An 18970-nucleotide genomic window follows, 5' to 3' on the forward strand; every position below is an offset into this window, starting at 1 on the left:
TATATATATATATATTCAAAAGTATGCAGATCCCACCAGTATATTGTCAAAGGTTGTATACATATATATATATATATATATATATATATATATATATATATATATGTATACAACCTTTGACAATATACTGGTGGGATCTGCATACTTTTGAATATATATATATATATATATATATATATATATATATATATATATATATATATATATATTTTATATATATATTTTATATATGAACGCAGGTCGTCGCAAGGCAAGAGCATTTAATATACTAAGGCAAATAAACAAAGACAATATCGCAGCAAGCTTCGTGGACGCAGCTGCATACCGAGACGGCAAGGCTTTTGCGGTTTCCGTCATTGACACGCTGGGCAAAGTCATCAACTGTGCTTCCGTCCGGACGACGAACCCAGAGGTGGCCGAGCAAGTGGCCATTGCACTCGCCATGCAAGACGGTCGGAGAGACAGGGTGTATAGCGATTCGAAAGCCGCCATCAGGGCATTCCAGAAAGGCCGGGTAGCCCGGCAGGTAGTTCAAATTCTGAAAGGCGCCAAACAGGGCAATACCTCCATGCACTCGATCCTTTGGTTCCCTGCACACGTCGGGGCGATTGAGGGGGTTCCTCTGAACCTCAACGAGTCTGCCCACGAGGCTGCGCGTGGCTTTACCGACCGCGCTGCCCTCGGATCGGGCGACTCTCTCCCCGGACACAGAGACGCTCCTCTCACACACAACGAAATGACGAAATTCTTTTACTTAGAGAGAAGGGTTTTCCCCCCGCCTCACTCCAAGCTAAGCAGGCCGCAGGCGGTCACACTAAGACTTCTGCAAACGAACTCGTACCCAAATCCGGCGTCCCTTAATAGCATATATCCAGACATTTATCCAAATTGTTCTTGCGTGGCCGGTGGTGAGGTAGCTACGTTGCCTCATATGCTCTGGGAGTGCGGGTCGCTGGGCCCGAAGTTCACCAAGGAAGAGTGGGACGCGCTCCTGCGAAGTCCTGTCTTTGAGGATCAAATCCTGGCCGTCCAGCGCGCCCGCGATCGGGCCGGCAGACTAGATCTGTCAGTCCCGTCGTGGGATTAGCCGGGTGCGCGTTTTATCGCGCTTTGCTGGACCGAATAAAAGTTTATTCACTCACTCACTCACTGCATACTTTTGAATTTGCCTGAATGTTGTGGCATATACGAAACCAGGCACAGTCTGTTAAGATCCCCAGATATACAATCGGTTCACTGGTGCTTAAATTTACTCACGCCGCGTCGAAGTGGATGAACTCAAGTCGTTACTATCGTCGATTAGTCTGCATGAACTATGCAAAAAATATGCTGAAGTAATTTCTAGGTTATTGAGCAGTCACCGGAAATGACAAGGAAGGAGGAGGGGAAATAGAGGGGAAGACAGGAAGAGGAAACAACAAGGCTGCGAATAACTCGTTTAGGACAGTATCTGCATTGCCAGAATGAAAATATCCGTGCCAACGAAACAAGATTACGACACCATAGGAGGTTGCAGTTAACCTTTTTTTAATCAGCATGTTTGACTAAATATTAAGCCGAAAGCTAATTCTAGGCAAAATAGGCCTTTCTAAAACCTACAGTTCGTATTCCTGCTGAACCGTACCACACGGAGCTCAAATCGACAACTATTGTATGCTACTGTAAATAACATGATGCGAAATGTGTGTGGTTAATCTTTTCTGCGCAGATGGCATGGTAAATGCCTACAGATATTGTGTTTGGAAACATAACAGTTTGATTTGGCAGTACCGGTTAGCCAGGCGGCTCGTAAAGATGTCCTCTTGAAGAGTGTGTGACAAAGTGTTCAAGCAAAAATTGACGAAATCTTCGGCGCTGCCCTGGGTTTCCAAAACAACTCATAGATTTGATAAGTATTTGTCTCTCCTGAGCGTACTGATGGCTTATCTGACATGGTTAGTTTGCTTGTATTCAGCAGTGTAAACGTGTGGCTCCATCAGCTCCAATCGGGTTGTATTCTGCCGTCTTATATTTTCCCATTGAAAATGTTAGGTGCTAGCTAAAAGCTTTTGAACCAGATTTATCACTTCGTAGCTGTGCGTTTCTGAAACAAAATGTAAAGGCACACTATCAATGCGGGCAATGGGTACTTAGCGCACTTTCTGCAGCCAAACAGCAATATTTCCCAACAACTTTTGGCAGTCGGGGCAGAGGGAGATAACGCGGCGTGATGCATTTCTAATATTCTCAGACGCGCAAGCAAGTTTTGCGTGCCGTAAGAATTTAGATCTATTAATGTCCTGAACGAGGCACTGTTCGCATGCGGTTGTGTGCAGGGAATTACCCTTCGTTGGCGCGTTTCTCAGGATTAGTAGAATTCTCTTCAGAGGTAAATTTCCAGAAAATTCCGAGACAAGGTAGCATATTTTGAGGCAAGCCAATGCAGTTTGCGATATTTTTTCTTTAACGTTGAAGCAGTTAAGTAACGGATGGAGTATGGAGTAACTTGAGCAGTATGGTACTTATGCTATTGCTACTGCTATAGCCATGCTTGTGATGCGGTAACATGACAAGCATGGCTATAGTGAGGGTGAGCTCCAACTACAAGAGCGCAGTTGCGATGCACCGACATGGTCCGAATCCGTACGGAAAGTATGACATGGGCTGTATGCTGTCCCTGCTGGCCTTGCTGAAACTGCTCCCCCGTTTAGTCGAGGATTAATTTCAAAGAAAATGACTGCACATGCACTTATACTAACAGTCTTGAGTCGGCAAGATGGTGATGACATTTCGTGCTATCTTCGCCAGCTGTCCGTGAGCCTTGCGCGCGTTTCGCCAAGTGGTTTCCTGAGAAAAGCCAAAGAAGTTTTCTGGTTTCGTTAGATACGTCAAGGTGCCAATGTTGGCATACGGTGCCGCTAGGAGGCCTGGCGAAATTTTTTTAGTGTGCGTAGCATTGTTTACCTACTTCAGCCGTTTTCAACCTATCTATCTATCTATCTATCTATCTATCTATCTATCTATCTATCTATCTATCTATCTATCTATCTATCTATCTATCTATCTATCTATCTATCTATCTATCTATCTATCTATCTATCTATCTATCTATCTATCTATCTATCTATCTATCTATCTATCTATCTATCTATCTATCTATCTATCTATCTATCTATCTATCTATCTATCTATCTATCTATCTATCTATCTATCTATCTATCTATCTATCTATCTATCTATCTATCTATCTATCTATCTATCTATCTATCTATCTATCTATCTACTTCCCCAACCAAGTGGTCCAAGTTCTTCACCTGCTTGGGCCGCTAGGTACGTGCTCTTGGTCGAGATGCCGTCGTGGTCGTTTCATTGTTGACGTTCCAGCGTCGTGAGCTTACTCGCGCCATGCGGCCGTCGTCACACCATCTACCCCGACCCAGTCGTTCAAGTTGTCTAGTAGCTTTGAACCAATACATATTGAGTTCGTGTTAGTGAAGCCCTCGCGGTCATTTCACCGCCGTTATTCTAGCTTTGTTATCTGACATCCGTCTTGCCGCCGTCTTCAAGCTATCGTGGTCATACAATCATCATTCATTCATTACTGAAATGATATTGCGCAAGAAAAAAAACGACACAGACATGAGAGGACGACAGACTAAGCTGCTGCTACACCACTGCTGCACCACTGCTGCACCACTGCTGCACCACTGCACCACTCCTGTTGTCATTCACTTATTCTCACACTGCCATAATTTTGCCGTCGTTGTCATTCAATCATCGTCATTTTTACTTTGTGATATGCCTCTTGTTATGCTGTCGTCATCATGCCTACTACTTCGACCAAGTGGTCCAAACAGCTTCCAAAGACACGGAATGGTCCAAGTGATCGAAACAGTCCAAACAGACGTAATGGTGTAGCTGGGGCCAGTGACCAAAACAAATGATTTTGTAACAAAAATAAATTTTCATTTGTGGTTTGTACAAATATGAAAGTACAAACCAACAATGTTAAACAAGATCCAAGCTTATGAATATTTTTGGTGAGGAGGAATAGGCTTTCTCAAATCATCGTCACTTGTGTGATGCAATAGAAAAGTTGACACTTCGTGCAAAAAAAAACTTGTTTTTCATGCTGCAACCTTCCATTTTGCGGCGAGCATCATTCGGTGCTTCGGAAAGTCGTGGCATATGACCGATTATTTTTGATCGGACTTGAAGGTGACGTGGTGAAGCCCACTTTTTAGGTGGCTACCAGTATGAACTACTGTCGCTGTCTGTGGGAATTTGCAGTGCTTCAGTGATCAGAGCCTCTCCCACAGAGGTGCGAAAATCGAAAAACTGGAATACGTCCCAGGGTCGTTGTTGCTGGTTGCGTATATCCCGTCTGTACTGTCACGATGAGCTGCTTAAGGTCGTGTCCATCAGGTGCAAAATGCACCTTATTGTGCATTTCATTACCCTGGCCTTTATTCGGTAATAGCTCATCATGCGATTGGCCATGTCGAAAACTCCCATATTCTAACCTACAATTCTAGATTCACGTGTTTTTTCTCGTTCTCGGACCACCTGCGACACGTGTCATCAGGATGTTTTCCGAGAACAATTTTTTGCCCATCATCTCGGCGCACCATTTCCGATGTTCCCCGTCTCTTAGCTTTAAGCTCACTTTCGCTAGGCAGGTTCGACCTTTTGGAATTCGATTATTCTTCACTGGTCCATTACCAGATGTGTGCTTCACTGCCCATTTATCAAGTGACGGAGCAGCCGTGAAGTATCTGTAAAAAATGGGCGCGTTCCAGGAGAGAGATTGGCTGCAAGCCTCAGCACAGCACACTAATTCCAGAACATCCGTGGTAGAAGGGACTTCATTCCTTTCAAAATCCAATGTAATGCAACTTGGTTTCGCAAGCACAACATTTTTTAGGCCATCCGGGTTAGTTTTTCGAGGCACGCACTGTCTAAACTGTGTTGAGACAGTTCGTAATTGCAGATACTTGTAGGCAAACATTTGTTATTTATAAGTAGCGCCAACAGACTACGTGTGCGTAATGTCATATATTTGTTGTCATTGAGACCCAATGTCCAATATATTGGACATTGCAAAATACATCACGGATTCACGAAATGTACCACATTCGTACATCAAATACGCGTTTCTCTGTGTTCTTTGAGTTCTTACAAACCCAAACAAAGGCCTAAATATGCTTTATCACATGCGAAAAACAAATAGGTTCACTTGCGCTCGCACTCCGTTCCGCCATTTTCCACTCTCCTGCAAACGCGGAAAACAGAACGACTTTGACCATAGTCAATAGATGATAGCGCGGGTACTAGCAGCAGCCCGAAAAGCGCTGTCTACGAGAAAATATCTGTTTTAATAGTCGTGGCGTGTTGTGCTTGGTTGTCCAATATATTGGACAAATATTCCATTGGTTGGCCTCAGGAGTATATAAGCTACAGCGGTGCGATGACGGTGGCATGACGAGTGGTCAGATGACAGAATGACAAAGCTGGAACGATGGCAATGCAATGTCCACGACGGCATCTCGACCCCGAACACATACCTAGTGGCAAAGCTAGTACAGAACATAGGCATTTGACTGAGATAGAAGAAGTGATGAGCACGCACGATGAGAATAAGCTATCCTGAAGCTGGAATGACGACAATAGAACGACCATGAAAGTATCATGACCAGGAGCACATACCTAGTATCCCAAGCCGGCAGATAACATGGGCGATTGGGTCGGCGTGCGAGGCTAGATAGATAGACAGATAGGTCCAAAACGGCTGAAGTAAACAAAAAATGTAATTCGAAATAAAAAAACATCTTTTATGTGGATAAAAATGAGAGTGACAAAAGAAAGGAGACAGGCTGGTAGGTCAACCAAAACGGAAACTACGGTCTGCTACACTACAGCGGAGAACGCGGGAGGGGGAGAAGAAAGCAGAGAGACAGAGACAGGGAGAACAGACACAGTCAACGCTTACTATTCAAGCGCAGGATCATGTGGAGCACAACTAATACAAATTTAGGCTGCAGTGGCTTTTACCTGTCTGTTATCTTGAAAATCTTTAGCACTGTATCCATCGTCATCTGCTGTGACGGCCTGTGATTGTTTGTTGTGAGAGCTATGCGATGAAAGCGAGGTATTGCAGTGGCGAGCGATCGTCTCTGTATGCCGTATCGAGGACACACAGAACGTGTTGAAGGGCCGGCTCGCGACCACAGACATCACACGTAGACTTGTCGGCCATACTGTTGCAAAAAGCAAAATACTCTGTGAAGTGCGCGTAACCCCTGCATTCAGGAATGCATCTTAGGTGAAAGCCGTGTTTAAATTGATCTAAATGGCACCTGGCGGGAACGTGCTGAAGACTCTCATTGCTTTTCCTTGCGCGCATTCAGGACATGCGTCATTTAGAATAACTCAAGCATGAGCTTCAAGTTAAGATGTATTTCTGTATACAAGGGTAAGTTTTCTATAGAAAGTGGAGACTTAACGTGATCATGAGTGGCCTAACCATGAGAGCGTAACCCTCGAGGCAGCTGACGCGACAGCACTTCAACAAGGCGACTCGCCGTCGCCCTGATGTCGCTTTACCGATAGGTTTGCTTCAGACTGATGCTTACCTTGTTCAGCGTTCTGTTGACTACAAGTACACAGCGAGCGGCATATATTAGCATCCAAGCTTGTGTGGAGCTCCTAGTTCTGCGTGCGGTGAATGAGGCAGTCTTAAAGCAATTACCACTCTATGAGAACTTCGCCAAGTTTGCAGCATGTTTGTTTGCCTGTTTGTTACATTGCCCGTATCTATTCTCTTTGCCGCGAAATTCTGTCACTGGGTAGTTCACGTTCTAATGGATAGAGCGTCGGGTTGCAGTACTGAGGGAACCATGTTGAAAACCAAGCATCAGACCTACTTGGCTTCCTGGATATGTGATAATGTGTTGGTCGAGCTTGTGAACGAAACGTGGGTCACTGGCAACGTGGCACCGGGTATGTGTCGCTCTTTAATGGACCTTTTAGACGCCAATTCTTGTCCGGGATATGTGCCGCTGGGTATAAGCTACTCGTCGAGGAATTTATTTGATGCCAACTTGGGCCACAGAGTGTGTGCTGCTCGGTTTGTACTGCATCTTCAATTTAGAAAAGAAACCGTGAAAATTTATCCGCTGGCGGGCGAAATTGAACCCTCCTTACATATATTCGCAGCCTTGCCTGCAAAAATATTCAAGCATGTGTCGCACGGGGTCTTCACCGCGTTGCACTAGATGGCGCAACGTGTTCAGAAGAAAGTTCGATAGATGAGCCCCACTGGAGAACACGCCTCATATATGACGCATTTAAGCGGCGGCAATCAGTGTGTCGCTACATTGCTTCAAATTTAATTGCATTAATGTCGACGGTCATACTGAGGTGGATTTCACCGTAATTTTTCGCGTCTCAGAAATTGATTGCACACGTAATACTCTATCAACGAACGAAGCGCATGCACATCGTTGCACGCGGAAACCAGGCAATCTACATTTTGATCACTGGGGAACATTAAGAGGGCGTTTAGTCTGACCCCTCACAACAGCAGCATCATTTAGGCCCTCGAATTTCACAGAATACTTCGCTTTGATATCAAAACATAGCACGCTTTCGATTTTGAACGAGTGCGCCTTTTTCGCAGTGTTTCGGTGCAGTTTTATTTCCATGCGCTCCAAGCCGCTATATCAACAGCCAATTCGGTGAAGGCCAAACGAGTGCAGCAAACAGTCGAATGGCTCAACGACTGTAGCAGCTGTTGCTATCGGGACGCGTTCAGGCATGTCATGAGTGTTCCTGCCATCTATTTTAAGCAGGGACTGCAGGCGCCGCCGTGTTTACGACGTCATTTACTAGGGCTTTGTGGCATGTGCAGAGCCGCGTATCAGCAACTCACCGGCCGGGTCCACCGGAAACGACGAAATACATTCGCCGCATGCGATGTACTGTGCTATAAAGTTGCTTTGTAATCCTTCGAACAAAAACGGCCAATCTGTAAACCCTAGAATGGCAAAGCTCCAGTTGATATCAACTTGGCATGGGGAACATAGGCCGAGGAGTTAAGAGCCAAAAGGGTTGCGTTATTGGTTTACTGTAGCCCCTTCAGGTCATGAATTATGATCTACTGTGAATAAAAGTGCGATTTGCATAATCTTACGCCAAGGGGCAAGTCAACCGACTAGATTGACGGTTACTGTCTTTTATAGTGAGTCAAATTTACAGAGTAACTAAATATTCATACATTGTACAATTAGTGACGTCACGTTTCTTCCCAAAAAGAATTAAATTACGCGCACAAGGTAAGGATTGGCTAGAAGCATTAATGGCTAGAAGCAGAATGATAAAAAATATTTCACAATTGCGGCTGAAAAAAACGAAAGAGAAACGTCCTTTCCAACGCGGCAGGGGATTCGCTACAAAAGCTCTCTGTAGCGATATATTTCACCCATGAGTAAAATGGAGGCACCTAGGCGAGGAAAAAGTACAACTCACCCTAAGTGTTTAACGCATGACCATTCTTAGTCGTGCTTGCAAATATCCGTCAAACAGGCAATCCGGTTTAACAGGAAGGAAGTGAAACCGGTCTCGAAAATCGCTTATCGAGATTTCAAGAAACCCATATTCAAGCAATCCGGTTTATTAACTAGTTAGCCGGATACTCGAATATTGGGACACGGCAATTCCGAAAGATATACCATTTTATATACCAAAGCCAAGAAAGTTAAGCAAAGCAGATGTCAGGATTGTACGAGCGGTTGGAAAAAAACTACAGCTATGGGAATACAAGAGAGAAAGAGAGGTAGTTTGGGCGGACGCAGAGAGAGAGAGAGAGAGAGAAAGAAGAGAGAGAGTCAACATTAATTGATGACAGCAACCACGGAAGCAGACGCAGCCATCCTCTACCTAGCAGATAGCCGAGGTCTCCTGGGTCTCAGCGACTGCCTCGGCTAGCTGGGCGGCCTTGACCTGGTCTCGCTGGTCTGAGCTGAGCAGCAGGGCCTCACATTAATGAAGATTTAGAATTTTGCGGCCTTTGAAAGCAGCCGCCTTCGAGCACACCCATACAATATGTGGAAGATCCGGCTTACCCTTAAATAATTTACATTGATCATTGAATTGCCCTGGACCAAGTCTGCTGCAGGCCACCGGGGTAGGATACAAGTTTGTTTGAAGGAGGTGCCACGTCACCGCCTGTGTCTTCGTTAGCTCGGGATGAGCTGCTGGGTGCCGGGCCCTTCCCAGCCGATAGCAATTGGTGACTTCTTTGTAGCTGACCATGCGGTCTCCTCTCGTTCCCGGCTGGACTAGCTCACTTACTCGGCGAGTAAGTCCTCAAGCTACGTTGTGAGCCGCCTCATTGCCGGGGAGAGAGGAGTGCGCGGGCGCCTAAATAATTTGGATCATTCTGCGATTATACTCTCTACGATTACTTAGAATGTGGAGCCCCTGTGGCGAGATGCGTCCTTTTGCGAAATTATGAACTGCGATATTTGAGTCGCGTTAGATAATCCTAGCTTTGGCAGAGGTCACCACTAATGCTATTGCTTCTTCCTCCGCAATTTCGGAGCTGTCCATTTCCACATTTCGACTGGCGAGGGGTTTTCCGTCCCCGTATACCGCTACTATGGCCATCCCTTTGCGTTCTCTTTATTCCGTGGCGCCTAGGTAGGCCACACCCTCTACATCAGGGTATTTGTGCTCAATGTGGCGCGCCCTTGCCTCCCGTCGATCCGTGTGGCGCTCCGACTGCATGTTGTTTGAGAGTGGAGGAATTTTAAAGTTCCTCATTGTTTCTGATGGAACACCGAACTTTGTGTCGCATTGCGCTTCTTAGCGAATGTTTAATTTCCGTAGAATGCGTCGTCCCATGGGACTCTACGTGCGTCTTCCGTATTGGGCGGTGGTGAGCGCCTGAATTTGTTCATCTAGTGTGTTGTGTAGCCTCAAATCTAAGAATATGTCTTTGGGTGTTGTGAATGGTACGTCGATTGCCAATTTGAAGGCCAGTTTGATGATGTATTTTATCTTGTTTTTCTCTGCCCGGTCCAATCTTAGGTATGGTACCACGTAGAAGACTCGGCTGATGACGAAGGCTTCCACTAAACGAATTAAGCCGAGCTCCCTCATGCCATAGCGTCTCTTGGCATTCTGTTTGATGAGTCTTAGTGTTTGCTGTGCGTTTTTCTCTAGCGCATTGATGGTATGGAGGTTTCTGCTTTTCGCATGCAACCAGAGTCCTAAGACTTTGATCTGGTCTACGTATCGGGCCCCCGTTCGCTATGATGTTAATGTTGGACGTTCCCCCGTATTGGCTCCGTGCCGTAGGGTGCACCAGCGGGAATTCGGACGTTTGCGAGGAGATACCGAGTACCTTCTCTGCCGTTCAGCGTTTGACGGACTCCGTGGCCTGCTTGAGGGTTTTCCTCGATTCGGCCCTCGGTGCCGCCTGTTCCTCACAACGTTAGTTCATTGGCGTAAAGGCTATGGTTGAGGTCGCGGATCGTGGTGAAGATTTGGGCCGGCCGATCACGGCCACATTGAACAAAAAGGGGCGCAATACAGAGCACTGCGGCATTCCCGTAATACCAAGTTCTATGTCGTTCGACTTATTTCTCCTACCGTGATTTGAGCTGTGTGGTTTGAGAGAAAGCCCCGCACATGGGTGCAGGCCTTCCGACATACCTTCAAGTCCAGGAGGTTCCCTAGGACCGCCTTGTGTGTAATATTACCGAAGGCCTTTGTGAAGTCCAGCGCGCAGATGGATTTTAGTCCCGCTCCTACACCCCAGGCGCCGAGTATTTGGTGCTCGATTGGGAGTAGGAATCCTGCGTGGACCGTTTTGGCCTGAAACCATTATCACGAGTGGATACAGGCCTCTGTCCTCCATGTAGTTGCTTAATGTAGTGAGAACGAAGTGCTCTATCAGCTTCCCCAGGCACGAGATCGGAGAGATGGGCCTGAGGTTCTCAATCAGTAATTTCTTGCTGGATTTCGGATCATCACCACGTGCGCAGTTTTATACTGCCGTGGTATTGCGCGCCGCTCTTTGTACGTAGCCTGAGTATATCTGCCCTCACCTTGGCCTCCGTAATTTTCTGGTCCATCACTGGGTTTTCCCTGCCCATGTATACGTTCTGCGGTTCTCGCGTAATGCTTCCCATGTATCTGTTCTGTATGTCGCGAATTAGTTCGTCGTTAGTGTGGGTGCTCTTGCTGTGGTTCTGTCTCTGTGTGGTTTTGCTGCCCTCTGGGGCAAGCCGACATAGGAGGATATTCTAGGTTCTGCCCAGCCCAAGCTGGCCTTAGATGCTGTCGCATGTGGAATCCCCTTCCTGTCGGACTAAGCGGTTCACGTGATCTTCAATCTCCCTGTCTAAGTGCGCTGTTCGCCTCCGCAAGGCCTGATTCAGCCTCTGGCGCCTCTAACGTCTCTGTAGGCTGCTGCGTGCCTCCCACAGGTAGAGAAGTTTGCTGTCCGCTGCTTCAAGCCCTGCTTCCTCGGTAATTTGGCGAGTAGCCTGCTTTACTGCCTTCTGTATCTGCTGTGTCCATTTATCAATGTCTGCAAAAATTTCTACCCTATAGATGTCTGCCATTGTGTTGTATCTCTGTGCCTGTCTGAATATATCGCAATATACTATCGTCGATTTCTTACCCTTTATTTTTGTGGGTCCCAAGTGTATTGTTAGAGCTATAATGAAGTGGTAGCTGCCAACTCATGTTATCTGTTCGCTCACTTGGGGCGCCGTGCATCCTGTGCGTATGTGAGGTCTGGTGTGGTGTGCTGTTACCCATGCGCGTGGGCTGTTGAGGATCCGTAATGAGTGTTAGCTCCTCCTGTTGCTCGTCCGTCCAGAGATTCCGCCCTTTGACGGTTACTCCGAGTTTGCCCCACGCGGGGTGCGCTGCGTGAAAGTCTCCGACTACAACCACCAAGTTTCGCTTGGCTATGTTTAGGGTCTTGCGGAACAGGGCCCTGAACCAATTCCCGTATCTTGTAGAACTGTAGGTATTGAGGACAAAGAGACTGCCGTTGTTCTTGCGTGTACATATGACTTATAATAATACACGCTCTACGTTTCATGCTGCAGTTTCGTGCTGCAACACTGCCAGGTTTCTTTTGACTCGGGTTACAACTAGCGCTTTGTCGTCAGAGGCTCGGTAGGATTTGTATCCAGATAATTTTGCCGGTCCCATATTCTCCTGCAGGGCTGTGATATCTGGAGCTTCTTTTCTAAAGAGGAACTGCTGCAAATAGAGCAGTAGAAATATCCGGTTATCCAAATACTATTAACGGAATAACGAACCGAATAACCGATCCCTCCTTTCATATATATATATATATTTGTATCTTTCTATGTATCTTTCTATATTTCTATATAGTCGTTTTCCAGCCTACCTGGGTCACTGGTTATTTCCCTGGTCAAATGGGCAGCGCATCGGACGGCTGTTCTGACGGAACAGTGTTCTGAACCAACCATCGGGCCAAGTTTATTCACTGAGTATTTGTAAAGGCGTACGTACGTACAGCTTTTATAGCCAGAACACCCTTTCACGCTGAAATGGGTCACTGCTTCGAAATGCGGGACTGGTTGGGTTCTGCTGTTCGAAAGAACTCTTTGTCGCCGACTTGGAGCACTGGGCGTGTACCACTAGGTCTGCGCTGGTACCCTATGTACCTTGTCCACGCCAACTTGGTTAAGCAGGAGTGTGCTACTGGGAATGTGCCGCTCTACAATGACGAGAAACGCCCTTAACTTTATCTGATGCTCAAAGGAATTGAATGCACATCCCAATGGCTGCTCAAGGGCCGCAACCCGATGCCTCTCCCGAGACAAAGGAGTTTCGCAATATAGCGGCGTCAAAGGCGACAAGCGCAAGGCTGTACTTTTCAATGGCCTACGATATCGCTTTGCTGCGTGAAGTGAACGCGCAGAACCTATTCCAATATACGGCATGGTGAAAAAAAAATATGGCATTTGTTTTTGAGAAAGTGTTCAGTGTGCGCTGTTTGCGCTCGACCTGCTTTTGGCACAGTTCGCCTCAAATGATCGTACAAGCTTCAGAAAGTGAGTACTCCGTTTTTATTTTTCTCGATATGATTCGTGTTTTGCATCCGTAATAAATGTAACGTCTTTTGAAGGCCTAAACATAGTCCGACGTAGCGTGAACGCGCGGACACGTTACGTCTCGTTGGCGAGATCAACAGCGTCTATAGTTCGACCGATGGTTCATCGAACCGGCGCTCAGGGCCAACGCGCTCCGACGCGCCTGGCGCTTAACGACGCTCGCGCGCTTACGTACGTGGGTATTTCCAAGTACTAAAAGCCTTGACGTGACACGCACTGCTACGTTCCGCAAAGCGCTTGCGTGCTGTGTAGGTATCGTCATGACGCATTACTAACACTGTCTATTATGATCGATACATGCGGTTAGCGAGGTTCGTTGGCAATGGGAACAAGAACATTGAAAAACATACTGACAAACGTTTTAGCGGAGCGTGCCCTAAGTTTGGTGCAACCTTATCTCATAATCCAAGATATATCAACGATAAAATACGTTCTTCCACTCACATTACTCGAGGAGCGAGTTATGTGCCGAGTCCCACGGCTGATTAGGATAGAACGCGCTAAGTGCGAAAGTAGGTCAACTTGCCGACAACCGTGTCTGCTCGTATTTCAGATTTGCAGGTAATTTAGTCAAAGCGCTTTTACCCCAAGCAAGAACACTAAGTCATGCAAGTTAATACTTATACCTTGCCAAAGGCATTCACGCAGCTTGGAATGAAGCGAGCTTACGACCATTGATCCCTTTATAGGCTTCGTAGTATAAGCCTCCTCTCCACCTCACTGGCATTTGGCATACAATAGAATGTCACCTAACGACTTTTCCATCTTGTTGATATCCAGATTGGCAAGCAACAATGCTTTTGTGATCTCGTTTTGGAGCGTTATTTTGACGACACCTCCGAAAGATATCTTAACGTGCGACCTATCTGCGCAGCAGACGCAGTGGATTCGAAACGTCCTCGCATAGATCACGGATAGAAAACTTAGTGGCGCGGCCTGGGTGCCGCGTTCGTGTTGTGAAAAAATATTGTAAAGGAGCGATTGATTGGACGGGATGTGTTGCAGGCGCATGTCAGTAACCATACATGGCAGATATAGAAGTTTTCAGGAATAGAGAGCGATAAAGGCGATATTAACAAAATGCTACACTGACAAGTCTTTACAGATCTCTTGAATATCTCAAGCACGCAGCTTACTCTATTTATCACTGCATTGTTTCGAACGGGATTCCAATAAATCATCATCATCATCATCGTCATCACCACCAATACCAGGCCGCCGCTCTTATCTGGGGTGTATTCCGTAAGTGCCCGCCTAACGGACATGTCCATTTCGTATGCTGCTGAAGTGTTCATAGGCTGCGGGTGCCTGTCTCTTTATGACGCGCACCGTAGCCCAGGCAATCGGAACTTCCGCAGCAAACAAAATGAATGTGTCCATTAGGTGGACACTCACAGAATACCGTAAGACCTTTGTTTCCGAGGTTGTGGCCGTTAGTCAGCACCGTAGCAACGTCACCAGTTCTTCTAACCTCACTAAGGCCAGTAATAGCCCAGTCAGTAGCTAATAATTTCTCAAGGAATCCTGCTTAGCTCGGCCCACTCGATAGGGTTCTTGTGTTAAGCGCTGCCAGGCTAAATTTGCAGTGCCGGCCTCTGCAGAGCCAGAGCTTCGTAGCACCTTATGCCGCGTCGCAGGTTTGACCGGCGCCTTGATGAGCTGCTCCGTAGCCGGTGGCGACTGATGGCCATTAGTTTATTGCAAAAGTAATGAGGGTAGTAGAAGCCGAATACTGCACCAGGGAGGCTAATTCGTGTTCTGGAGAAGAAGTGTGATGTTGGAGATTAGTGGACCTTCCCAACATGGTTGCACCTGGGCTAGTACAGCACCTTTGGCGCTTGGCATTCTTTTTGCCGCTGTCAGGCGTCACTTCAAACATGAAAATGTATTGGACTGAAGGAGAATTCTAACTTGCGACCTTCAAATCAGAGGCCTGGTGCTCCACCTCTGCTTCCCGCCACCAATGAGGAGTGAGGATACACGGCGAATATTTCAGCAACATTCAGTTTGAAGGTGACATTGTCCTGTACCGTAACACAAGGGATGAATTACAACAAATAATTGATGACCTTAACGAAGAAAGTGTAAGAAGGGGATTGAACATTAATGCGGCAAACAAAGCTAATGTTGCATTGGCTGGCAAGGGAACAAGAATTCATGGTCACCAGTCTGCATCTGGAGTGTGTTTATCCAGGTCAATGATGAGACCATGATCGCAAGCCAAAAATTTAGTGAATAGTAAGAATGGGTTGGAGTGCATACGACAGGAAATAATTAATCCTGACTGGGAGCTAGCCCTATCGTTGAATAGAAAAGTGTTCAATCATTGCACTCTACAGCTGATAAAATATGGGCCAGAAACTTGGTGTTTTACAAATAAGCTCGAGGACAAGTTAAGCGAAATGCAAATAGCAATGTAACACAAAATGTTAGGCGTTACGTTAAGAGGCAGGAAGAGAGTGGTGTGGATCAGACAGAATATGCGGATAGGCGATATTCTAGCTGACATTAAAGGAAAAAATAGAGCTGGGCAGGCAATGTAATGCGTCGGGTAGATAGATATCCAGTAGGCCATTAGAGTTTCAGAATGGTTCTCAAGAGAAGGGAAGCGTCGTAGAGGACGGCAGAAGGTTAGGTGGGCTCATCAAATTAGCAAATCCGTAGGCGCATGTAGCAAACAGCTAGCACAAGATGTGAATAATTGGAGACCAGAGGGCCTTGGTCCTGCAGCGGACATAAAGAATAGGCTGCTGCTGCTAATGATGATGAAAATTTTCACATTGTTTCCGCAACTCTCAGTCTGCGATAGTGCTGAGAGAATGATACTCGTACCTGAATATAGCGGCACTTTCTTTTATAGCAGAGCGGTTACTGCTGCAATTAGAAGCGCTGGCAAACGTTGCGCACATGTTTTTCTGTGGTCTTGAAAGTGCGAAGCGATGCACGGTGTTTAAATGCCGAAGTGATGGAGAGTATTTCAGAGGTTATGAGCCGGCAAAAGTTAACGTGCGTAGGTTAATAAGGGGATAAATAAAAAGTCCAACACATTCATTATTGCTCTGTTTGGATGCGTTATAACCAACCTGCAGAAAGCCTGCGCGACGTCCTGGGCGGACAAAATGTGCCAGGAACTATTCATTTCCAGAACGTGGGGCCTGTTCAGGGCTTCCTGTGTGCGGAAATCTTAAAATATCGTTTGTTATGGGCATTTTAAATAAGTATGAAATACTCTTTTTCTTAGTCTTAGTTTCCCAATTTGAAGCGCGTGCTTCGTTTGCCCAGTGTCCTGAGAACTAAGCATGGTACCGCGCTCTATCTGGGAATGGGGCGCATGTTCTGGTCGCGTACGATCGAAGTTTAGGAGCAAACTGTACTTCGGGTCTACACCGACGCATCCTATTCATATACGTATGCAGAAATGCTCTCGTGAGCCCATGACGAATCACACCAAGTAATGATGTTGATAAAAACTGTTATTTGTTTTGCCTGTCTTCTTCTGAATTGATTTTGGACCGCATGGTTGAGCAGTAAATTGAATTGGTTCGCTATGAGTTACAGCGAAATTAATTTTATGCTTGGTTTCTTGGTATCTTCAGCACAGGTGTTTCAAAATATGTAGGCTTTTGTTACTCATTATGAAGCGATGACAAGTAATAAAGGAACGGGCATGAATAAAAACATGCTATCGAAGACAAGAAAGCAACTAGAAATGCTTTATTGGCGAGTCATTGCAGTATGCAGATCCTTGAATAGCAGTCAGGCAATAAAGTTGATGCCTATGGTGAGTTATGAGCGTATCTTGCGGTTAAACAGAAACAATTATTATTATATACATGAAAAAAGTAGCCAGTTATAATGAACATGACATGTTCACTCTGTTATAAATGTTTTCATGGATTTTGAAGCTTCTGTAGTTTGACGAATACGCCTTCCTTTGGAAAACCCGCCAACGCTGCTGTAAAATACTTCGGCGGCTCCTGAAGCAAAAGAAACAGAAAAAACAATCGTATGAGTATTCAGCAAACCTGGAGATTATTTGGAATACAGAGATGTGAAAACCTAGAGATGCGCTCATTTAGTTTTGTGGCCTAAGCTGTCCAAACAAAAGCGACAGTTTAGTCATAGTAGGCTTCGTAGTAAGTTCTTTTTGGGCATGGGGACGTAGTGCTAGCTTCCTATTCCTTGCATTAGATGTCTGAAATGGCCACTAATGTAACTTGATGTTCTCAATGGCTGTGAACAAGTGAAAGGAATCAATAAAAATTCTCTGACGATTGCGCTTCTTGGTAATGCGATCTTTGAGCTCAGCTGCTGCCTTATTTCAGCAACAGGCAGCCGCGTACAGAACGCGCAGGGACGTAGGGAGGCGGTTCGGCGTTTCGGATAGGGTAGCACACCGCGCGATCCGCCGCTACCGAGCCGGCGCTTCGGCGACGCCCCATCGCGCCATCTTATGGGTCATCGCCGCGGACGGGGGGGGGGGCGGACATTAGCAATTATTATTTAATGTTTCTTCTGAGGTCGGATGAGGAAACGGGTGGAGAACAGGGGTATTGAGTAGAGTTCACACACTCATTCACTCACAGACGGGCCTCAATGTGGCCGTACAAGGTTGGGGTTGGAAGTAGAAGTAAGGGGACGAAACGCGACAGCTGTGTTTCGAGTCACTGCAACGGCACTGCGCCAGGTAACGGGAGGTATAAGGCAAGAGTGGATGCGGGAGAACGGCAGCAAGGCACCAGCACTGCCAGGGGTGACAAATGCCACAGAGTTCCCCACAAACGGGGAAGCGAGAGACACGACTTAGAGCCGTACAAGCTTTTCTATTCCAGGCTTAGTTACAGCGTGTTGATCTGGGGCACGACAGCACAGAATTATACCACACTACTCACATTACAAAAAAAAGTACTACGAATATTTGAGCAATAATATGGTCACCCGCAAGGTCACAGCACGCGTCCGCTACTTACAAAACATTTCATACTGCAAGCTAACCAAATCTATTAGCTCAAGCTTTTTTTGCATATCCAAAATAATAAGCTATAACCCACGCACAGTGCTTCTAGTTGTGTTCAATACTGCCTCCGTACACAAAGTATAAGAACACCAAAAATTAGAACTACCTATGGTCGGCAGGATATTCTGCACCAAATTCCCAATCTGCTTAATAAACTTGGCAACATTTTAGACCTAAATACACAAATTTCCAAAAATGGGTTTAAACAAATTCTTCTAGAAAACTGCATTGAATATGTTTAAGTGCTGTTTAAGTGTTGACTACAACTTTGATGTGTATTGACTTTTTTACCTTACTCAATGTGCACTGTGTGTTTTATTTCTGAGCACACATTGTTTCTTTTGCTGCTGCTTGTCACAATATATGTATGTCGATCTGTTTGTTTTCTTTACTCTGTGATATTCCTGTTTTTTTGTTTTCAATATATTTATAGAGTCCATTTAGATTGTTGAATTGTTATCTTATGTTAGTTACTGCATATTGTTGCTGTTTCTCTACTTGTATTATGACTGCGTGCTGAACTGTATCTCGGAGCAAAAGCTTCTGTCAGGCTGTATAGCTTTTTGCTTTTGCTTCGATTTCTGTTGATGTACAGAAAGAAAGACATCAATAAACAAACAAGCAAACAAACAGCCACGCGACGCGGTGAAAGAGGAGCGGAGAGCTGTGGATCAGGCGCGAGGCGGCAAGGAGCGCCCGCCGCCGGCCCCGCGGCAGTGCCACGGCAGCGGGAGAAGCGACGGCGAGGGCGGAGCGGACAGTGCGGCGAGAGTCACCACAACGGCGCTGCACGGAGGAAGGGGGCGAGAGG

The 18970-nt window shown here is 46.1% G+C and overlaps 1 protein-coding gene across 1 annotated transcript in view; it reads right to left on the reverse strand.

Annotated features, from left to right (window-relative positions):
- Nucleotides 1-16829: 16829 nt before the first annotated feature.
- LOC142591126 (cytochrome P450 3A13-like) overlaps nucleotides 16830-18970 on the reverse strand; it is a 97527-nt gene continuing 95386 nt past the window's right edge. Inside the window, exon 14 of the mRNA XM_075703507.1 lies at nucleotides 16830-17119. Within this exon, the coding sequence (XP_075559622.1) occupies nucleotides 17033-17119 (87 nt within the window). The 3' untranslated portion in view covers nucleotides 16830-17032. The remainder of the gene's footprint in view (nucleotides 17120-18970) is intronic.

This window comes from Dermacentor variabilis, chromosome 8, assembly GCF_050947875.1.
Source record: "Dermacentor variabilis isolate Ectoservices chromosome 8, ASM5094787v1, whole genome shotgun sequence".
In the NCBI taxonomy this organism is placed as follows: domain Eukaryota; kingdom Metazoa; phylum Arthropoda; class Arachnida; order Ixodida; family Ixodidae; genus Dermacentor; species Dermacentor variabilis.